Raw genomic sequence first — 8,845 nt, 5'->3', positions numbered from 1 at the left:
ATTGCCATCAATTTACCATTTACTCTTAGAACCACTTTTGTAGCAGCAGATTGGCAATCTGAATTAAAAGAGGTAGCCCCAGGCATGGGACCTTATGGGAATGCTCCTCTCCCCAAGGACAGCCATATTTGGCCCTCCCTACTAGAGCTAGTGCTCAGGACCATCAGAATGAAGCAGTAATCAGCCATCCTTTAGCAAATATTACATCAGAAGTGAACAATTTTAATCAGTGTGGGGGGAGTCTCCAAGTTGAATAAAAGGAGGAAAAACAGAAACACAGATGAGAAAAAGGCCATCTCTATCTTGTCCCTTTCTATGCAGCTCTAAAAGCTCATGGCCTTTGAACATTATGCCGGTGGTGACAAGGACAGGCCCTACTGCTGCTGTTAGTGAGGGCTTCGTTGGTGCATCTACAACCTACAGTGGGAGGGTGGGATTATAGGGTATCTCAGATACCACAATCTGGGCCTGGTTTGAGGTGAGGGGAAAAAAGGACCCACTCTGAATTTGAGTGCAAAAAATAAATATAAAATTTATTAAAACACCCACAATATTTTAAAGATACCAGGAGTAATACAGTTCACAAACCCAGTTGTTTGTGTAAATTATAATAAAATACAAATCAAAAAAGGATACATACTTGCAATTTCTAGGCACCCTAAATTAAATTTACTGAAACACTGGGGGAGAAGGGAAGGTAAGGAGGGGTAGCTCAGGAGGCAAACCAATAAAGTGGGAGGAAAAAATATTAACAGAAAGGTAAAAATTATACAAAATAAAATTATCAGCATAAATTTACTGTACTAAGAATATCTACAGTTTAATAATACACATCCTATTGCCTTGAGACATTGCAAAAATCTACCATTCATCCATCAACCCCAGATAAACTTCATTTCAAGTAGCCACAGTTACAAAGTCAAGACGGAATATTCAAGTATGGTTGTTAAGTTCACCTCCATTGGAAGCCAAGTAACCAAACAGGAATTCAAAGAGAGAAGAAATAAAACACATCAAAAAGCTACAGGGATTCTAGGTTAAGTCTAATGCATTAATATGCCACAATTATGACCTGCCCTTATTTGTTTTTATAATTAGAATATGCGAAAAAGAAATGACACCACTCCTGTTTTTCTCCTCCTTTTTCCCCTCAAAAAAACCAACAAAAAGCACTGGAATCAAGAAAATTTGGATGTTCAAAGGAGCCAAATAGTATTTTTTAAATCCCCATGTGAATAGTGATGAGTTATCCCTGAATGACGACGGGTAGTCAAAATGAGAAAAGAGCGCAAATGATACCACTACAAAAAGCATCCCTGATATCAGAATAGAAGCGAATGAGGAAGTAGGCCAAATCACTCAGATTCTTAGGCAAAAAGCAACTTTAGACCTTGCATTTCTGTGCCGCAGCCTCTGCTCAGGGGAGAAGCCTATTGCTCTGCTCTTGTCCGCAGCTCTGCGGGAGGAAGGGCTAGGAATGCCAGGACGGGGTCTCACATGGAAACACTCTGAGCACGTGTGGGTGTGGGGCCGTATAACCTATGCTGGGATATGCACCTCAAAAACAATTTTGGTCCAGGGTATGTCGAAGTTGGCCATGTACTACAACAGATGCAGCTGGCTAATAAAGTAAGTTTTGAGGAAGTGATTTCAAATGACAACAATGCCTGAAAAAGCTCAATGAGATGGGCATACGAGATTCACATTTTGTTCAAAAGCAAAACTTACAAAGAGAATGAAATAAGTCAACCCCACTCCTTCCTTTAGATATTCTGCCATTTCAACTGCTGAAGAATGAAAAATAAGATGACCCCAGATTCTTCAAGGTCAAGTCATCAGATGGACAACCTGCAGGTATCAGACCTTCAAGGAATCTACTGAAGTTGTCACAATGTCCTGTTTTTGAGGTATTTAAAAAAATTGTGACAGTGGATGACATAAAAGGGAGCTTCCGGTTTTCAAAACATCAACTTTTGTGGACCCGAGAGGAAATTTAGAGTAGCACCAACTAAAAAGCAGCCTCAGTGGCGTCAAGTGAGCAAAGAAATCTCCTTCCTTTAGTTCGAACGTGAGGGGTTACCAGTGACAGGCAGAAGCAATGCTGGGGCAGGGGCCGTGAAGAGCAAAGCAACAAGCCCACTGCCCACCACGGCGGGGCCAGTGCCAGGGGAGGAAGGAGGCCTGCTCGGAACGCCTCGGTGTACGAGTACCTTGGAGGTCCTCAAAGGTGTCTGCTTGGCACCCTGCAGGTGGAAAATGTGTGTCCTTGGCAATGAGAATGCCTGCCATTTCAGAAGAGGCAGGAGTCCCAGACTCCCCTTCCTCAAAAATGGAAGAAGAAAAAAAAAAAAGCCCTTCACCTTTCCTTTCTCATTAGGCCTGAGGGGACAGATGTGTAACCAGAGCACCTGCCAAGCCAGGAAGGCCCACTCCCAGTACAGTTAGGGAGCTGTCTTCGGAACTTGCCTTTCAGGTTTTGGCCACCAAGGGAAGAGGACTAAAACAAAACAGAAAAACTGCTCAGAGCAGGTTTTAGCACGATAAACAGAGGTCTAAGGAGACAGCACCAAAGGGGGGGGGGGGAGGGGGAAGCCAAGAGAGACTGGAGCCCACCTTGTTTTTGGTTGGTTGTGGTTTCAGAACCTTGATAGCACCTCAGCAGGACAGGATCAGGGACAGTCACATTAAAACACCATAGCACCATTTTATTTAGACTATGTCAATTCATAAAAATGCTTCCTAGTCCATAAAACACACTTCAGTAACAAAAGGAAAGAGATTGGTTGAGGCACGTCAGGGACATCACTTAAATTTTCCACCAGCATTGCCTTGGTTTGAGATCTGGCGGTGGTTAAACGTTACAAAGTCTGGCTGGATTTCTCTCCATGAAATCAGGTTACCATCCTACTGATCATCAACCATCCTCACACCTCTACTGCTGTTCGGTGCAGAGCACTTAGGCTCTGCTACTTCTGTCCTTGCTTTAGCACTTTAAAAATCCCTTGCTCTGCAAACTCCTGTTTCCAAAAGAGTCTGGTGGAAGGACCAAGAGGGGGCAGGGTATGATCTCTTTCCATGCACACCACGGTCACCTCGGTGAGAGGGAAAGCCGGACCCACGAAGCCAGCGTGTGGGAAACTCAGGCCCTGCCAAGAAACAAACTACAATGACAGCAAAAACAACAAAGCCTCAAAAATCCATGAAACAACTTTAGTCAAGATCTCTGATGGTTAGATAACGGTTTCTTGAGCTAGCACCAGTTATTTTGTGAGAACCTGCCGCAAAGCGATTTTTATTTTAAAAATCTCTTAGCACAGAACTTTGCAAGCACTTCCCTTGCATGCAAAAGGCAGGGGGAAACAAAACGAAAGAGGAACCAAATATTCGCACTGCATGTGGATGGCATCTGTGGACAGGGCACACTGGGGAGATGAGGACTCCATCATTTCTCATTGCTATAATATTAACTCTAAAACTTGGTCATGCTGTTAGGTTCTTTAGTTGCAATGGCTTTATTTTTCTTCTCATGATAAAAACGTCTGTTAATCATCTTTAGGACTTAAAAAATGATAGTGCCAGTAAAAAATAAAAATTTGATTTTTCTCTTTAAGAAACCTTCAGCAGCAAGGAGGGGATAAAGAGCTGTGCATAGTTACTTTTTAAATATACGTCTAAAGCATGCTAATTTTAATGACTGAGATTTGAGGTAGGTTATACATGTAGTGTGTAAAAATCAGCATGGGCTCGAGCATAGCAACAGCACCACCTAATTTCTGAAACACCATTCTGAGGGGAATGGGAACATCCAATGGAGACTGCCTCTTGACTCACCTCTCAGCAGCCTATTTGCTAGTCTAGGAATTTATGAACCAAAGGCTGTTGGGGCTGCGGGGACAGACATCACATGCTTTTAGCTTGTATTGGTTTCTCCTTTCATCTAATGGCTTTGCTATCAAAGGGTGACGAGGGGAAGAGTATATTTAACATACATCAGGAAGATTCATACATGCCAAGGATCAGAATCACCTGGGTTACACTCGGGACCTTCCAAACCAACAGCCAACCTGGGGCTTTCCCGGGTCATACAGACGGTCACATTCTCCAAATGTTTCGTAAAATATTGTATTTCTTGCTTAAGATCATTTAAAATGAAGTTTTCAAGGCACCCCCGCATCTACCTAAGCACGGAGTCAAATGAGACCTGCATAAAAGTACGGATGCGATAAGCAAAATAGCATTTAAAGGACCCAACTTTTCCTCAAAACTAGAAAATTAGCATGCTTATTAAAGACTCTGCTTCCTTTAGCTTGTCACACTGAAGGTCAGAGGTTTTCCTATAAATCTGAGTTCTGAATAATTCTAAATCCTGATAAGCTCTTGGGTATTTATTTCAAAAGCAATAATATTTCATTTTTGTCCTGTAAAATAAATGCAACTTTACAGAATATGGTAAAAGTGAAGGATAGACAAAGCACGTTAAATATTCAGCTACTATTTACAATTTCTCCCACAATTACATGTTAAAACATACTTTTTTTTTTTCAAGTTGCTGTTTAAATCTAGGCAAAAGTGCTTAAAAAAATCTTTCACTATTTACAATTAAAACCAGACCACATAAATGCTCAGGACATCTTACAGCGACTCTCCGCCAGTGCTTCTGAACAGTTACAGCGAACAGCCAGCGGGTCGGTTCTCAGCTCTTACACAAGGCACCTGGAAGCTCAGGGACTTGCCTTTAGCATCGTCATCTGATTGTTAAACTCGTTTTACAAAGACCCACATCTGAAAAAAAAAAAAACTGCTCAATAAATATCTGACATTTATCTCAGGGCTTGGTTGTCATTTCACTGTGTGGCCATGATCCCCTCTGTGTGTCCTGATGAAACCTCCCGTTCACCACACACATCTACATGGGTAGCTTCATAGGAACTTTGCTAATACCACAGGAAAAACAAACACTCCAGGAAGTCTGACTTGCTGTCGACAAATGTTGCTTCCACCAGTTAGGCCCAGCCTCTCTCAAAGAAGTTGCAAAAATTAAGCACCACATTCTCATTTCAAAGAACTGAACAAATGCACCAGAATTTTAGAACGGGCGAGTTCAAGTGGGTGGAGAGGGAAGGAAGGAAAGGAGAAAATGATCAAATAGAGAAATGGCACCAATTAGGGAGGACAATCATAGCTACCTGCTGAAAATGTTTGACTCCTGCATTTTAAAATTGATAAGTGTAAGCCCACCCCCACCAATGGTAGCATGGCGGGGGCCGGCTTGGGCGTGAGGCCTGCACCATTGTCCAACATGGAAATCCAGGAATAGAGAGAGATGCGTTAACTGCCGTTACACTGGTGTGCTGAGCTCCCGCAGGATGTGACCTGCCCAAGAGTCAAGCAAGTCCCAGCACAATACTACAGCACCAGGCTCTGCACAGCACTGTGCACGGAGGGACGGCACAATGCTGGCTTTTCACAGCTTGGGTTCAACTTCTTGTTTTTAGAGATACAGTAGCCCTTTTTCAGGATCAGCATAGACTCTCGGGCATTTTAGGAAAGACTGCCACTAAGACAAATTCCTTCAGCCCAGTATTCATTGGCTTGTCAACCCCGGTGGAAACGGCTCCTAAGAGCCTCTCAACTCCAGCTCCATCAGGAGGTGCTGCCTAGGGAACCATGACATCATGTGACTTGATAAATAACGGACAGAGAGGATTCAGTGTGGAGACTAGCAAGCTTGAAGCTGTCTAATACCAACCTAGTTTCTGGGGAAATCTACACCAGCATCTCAGGTGCCTGGCCTGGGGTGCACCTGCCCCCCGCCCTGTCCCCGATGCCAAGTCGGTGACTGGAAAAGGGACTCCAGCTGTTTTTCTACAGATTCTCCCATCCTACTGGAGAGGACAGAAGCTGTCCTGAGGGATCCCTCCCCTGAAGGGAAGGCGCATCTGTCAGGAGGGATGGACCGGGTGGCTACAAATCTGCACTTGGCTCATGAGGGGCAGATGGCTGAGAGAACCTTGTCAGCTCCCAAGAGGGCCAGGCTCACTGGGCCCAGCAAGACTGGGCAGGAAGGAGCGCTTTTGGCCTTTCCTGCCGATCCTTTACCATTACTATTGTCGCTTTTTAAAAAATCCAATAAATACACATTTTAAATGGAATTTAAAACTACTCCTTTGTGAAAGGACACTATAAACTTTCTTTCCATTATTGTGATATACAAGGATAAAGTTTTAAAAACAAGAGGAAATAAAAGCCACCCCCCCCAAACAAGGGGGGGGAAAAAAAAACCAACGTGGAGATATAAATATTAAGATCACGAAAAAAATCACCCGACAGCCGTAGTTTCTTCTTCAAAGTGCTGGGGAAGTGGGGGAAAGGGAGGGGCGGGTCAGTTCTGAGGTTTGGACCATAAATACATATATATGCATATCTATATATGTATATATAGATAAAAAGACTTCTGCACCCCCAACCCGCCCCCAGGTGTGAGGGCAAAAGCACCACAGAGGCAGCTCGGGCGGGGCCCGACGCTGAGGTACGCTGGCTCCCTGGCACCCTGGCACCTAGATCCAGCGGCTGTAGGGCCCAGTGACCTTCGTGTAGGCGTAGGAGGACACGGTGACTGCTGAGTCTGTGGGCACGGCCAGTGCCTGCCGGGTGGGGACAGTCCCCTTCTTCTCCTTATGCTGAGGCTCAGCAACCATGGCGCCCCCCCATTTGCGCTTCTTCCCGTAGAGCTTGGCCTCCTGCTGGCCCAGGCCCAGCCGGGCGGCCTCCTCCTGCCGCGCCCGGGCCCTCTCCGCCAGCTGCTTCATCTTGGCCTCCCAGAGGGCCAGCCCATGATTGGGCTGGTTGAGGTTCTTATGCTGGTAGAAGACCAGCGAGATGCGGGTGGGGTGGCAGCGGTTGGGTTTCTTGAGGGGCGTGGTGGCATGCAGCTCCCGCCGGGCACACTCGATGAGGATTGAGCCGTGAGCAGGGGCCACGGCCACGCCGCCGATGTTCTCGTCCAGGAAGTTGTGTTCGCTGTCAGACCACAGCTCCTCCTCCTCCTCGGCCCCACCGTTCTTCTCCTCCTTCACCGCCCCCTTGTTAGGGGGGTCCTCAGCAGCGCCCTCCTCCAGGCTGAAGGGATCCCACAGCTTCTCCTCCGACTTCAGGGCCCCAAACAGCTTCTCAGTGGAGCCCAGGGGCAGGCCGAAGGACTGCCAGGCTTTGTCCAGCTGGCTCGCCCCCGGGGTTGGAATCCTTCCCTCCTCTCCCTTCAAGGGGCTCCACAACTTGTCTTGGAAGCCAGGACCACCTTTCAGGGCAGAGCTGAAATCCCCGGCCCCAACCCCCCAAGGCTTCTCAGTCAGGCCGGGCCCGGCCAAGGCCGAGGTGTTGTTCCCAAACTTGCAGGGGCTCCACGGTTTGCCTCGGAGCCGTCCTCCAGGCTGGGGGGCTGGCTGCTGCCCCTCCCCAGGGAACAACCCCCACTGGCCATCTGGGAAGTGGGAAGGGGTCAGGCAGCCAGCCCCAAAAGAGCTGAGCTTGTCGGGGATGATCGCAGGGCTCTCCCCAGGATGGAACACACCCCAGCTGCCACCCACACTGTTAGTCCTCTTAGGGGACATGCTTGGGCCTCCTGAGTACTGTCCCCATAGGTGGTTGGGTCCCCCGTTCTGAGAAGCCTCGGGCAAAGGTGTTTTGTTCATCTTACCAGGGTCTCTGGGTATAGATTCGGCCTGGACCAGTGGGTCTACTGGCTCTTGCTTGATGGATCTGTTGTAGCAGTTGGAACTCTGTGCAAAGGGAGAGGGGTCCCTGGATGCTGGGTGGATCTGGGGAGCCTTGGGAAGCAGATACTCCTTGGGGCCTGGATAAGCAGGCTGCTGGTGGTGAGGAGTGGGGTGGTGGGTGTCCGTGGGAACAGCCTGGCCAGGCAGCTCGGCAAACTCAGCACCACCGTAGGCCGGGCTCAGGCTGCTGTGCAGAGCGTGGAGGTCTGGCTTCTTTTCAAAACTGCTGCTGCTGCCACTGTGTCCCCAGGTGCTAGGACCCAGGAACTGCGAGGGGAAGACGGGGTTGCTGGATGGAAAGCCGTAGTAGCCGAATGACGGAAGAGCATACTTGGAGTGGAAGCCGTTGACAGAGGTCAGGCTGGGCTGTGCATAGTAGGAGTGGTAGGAGTACACGCTGTTCATGCTGTACGGGTCGGAAGGCCGGCAGTTGCCCAGCACCGAGTAGCTCTCCACGACTGCGTTGCCGCTGTACTTGAAGGAGCTGAAGTGGTTCTGCGGCTCCACTTTGAGGGAGGGCTTCAGGCCTTGCTGGGGAAGTCCACCCTTCAGAGCCAGGCCTGGGGAACACAGGAATCAACACGGAGAAGGAGCAGAGGGAACCCCGGCCCGCCAAGGCCCTGGGCGAGGGGGCCAGGGGGGCAACCTCCCTGTTCCCTTAGGGGTTTCCTGGCCCCACTGAAGCACTGGGAAAAGCAGGGGCAGAGCCCACCCAGCACTCCTCCTCCTCCCTGGCACACCCCCACAAGTCCTCGCGGAAGCCCACCCCCCCTCACGCTGGCCTCTGCAGGACAAGGGTCAGGGGAAATGAGAGCTGCCCCCACTGCAGACCACGTGCCTGAGGCCGTGGGATTCTCTGCAGACGCTCAGGCAGGCTGGAGGAGAAGCCCAGCTCCTCTTCTGCTGGCTCCGCAGGTGCCACCCACCCCCGCCCCCAGGTACTCAGGCGTCCTGAGGCTGCCGTGGATACTGCGCCGGCTGAAAGTTAAGGCAACGTGTGGTCCACGGGGCGGAGAGAGGCCCCGGACTTTAGTCTGGAGTGCAATCTTGAAGCAGGAAGAGGGGCAGCG

At 48.8% G+C, this 8,845-nt stretch overlaps 1 protein-coding gene across 4 annotated transcripts in view; it reads right to left on the bottom strand.

The window, feature by feature from the left end:
- Positions 1–506: 506 nt before the first annotated feature.
- TET3 (tet methylcytosine dioxygenase 3) overlaps positions 507–8,845 on the bottom strand; it is a 106,425-nt gene continuing 98,086 nt past the window's right edge. For all 4 annotated transcript variants that reach the window (XM_043603716.1, XM_043603717.1, XM_043603715.1 and 1 more), the window contains one exon: positions 507–8,335. In XM_043603716.1, coding sequence (XP_043459651.1) covers positions 6,558–8,335 — 1,778 coding nt within the window. In that variant the 3' untranslated portion in view covers positions 507–6,557. The remainder of the gene's footprint in view (positions 8,336–8,845) is intronic.

This window comes from Prionailurus bengalensis, chromosome A3, assembly GCF_016509475.1.
Source record: "Prionailurus bengalensis isolate Pbe53 chromosome A3, Fcat_Pben_1.1_paternal_pri, whole genome shotgun sequence".
NCBI lineage: Eukaryota > Metazoa > Chordata > Mammalia > Carnivora > Felidae > Prionailurus > Prionailurus bengalensis.
Note: the sequence above shows the minus strand (reverse complement) of the source record. Positions and strands in the feature narration are given on the sequence as shown.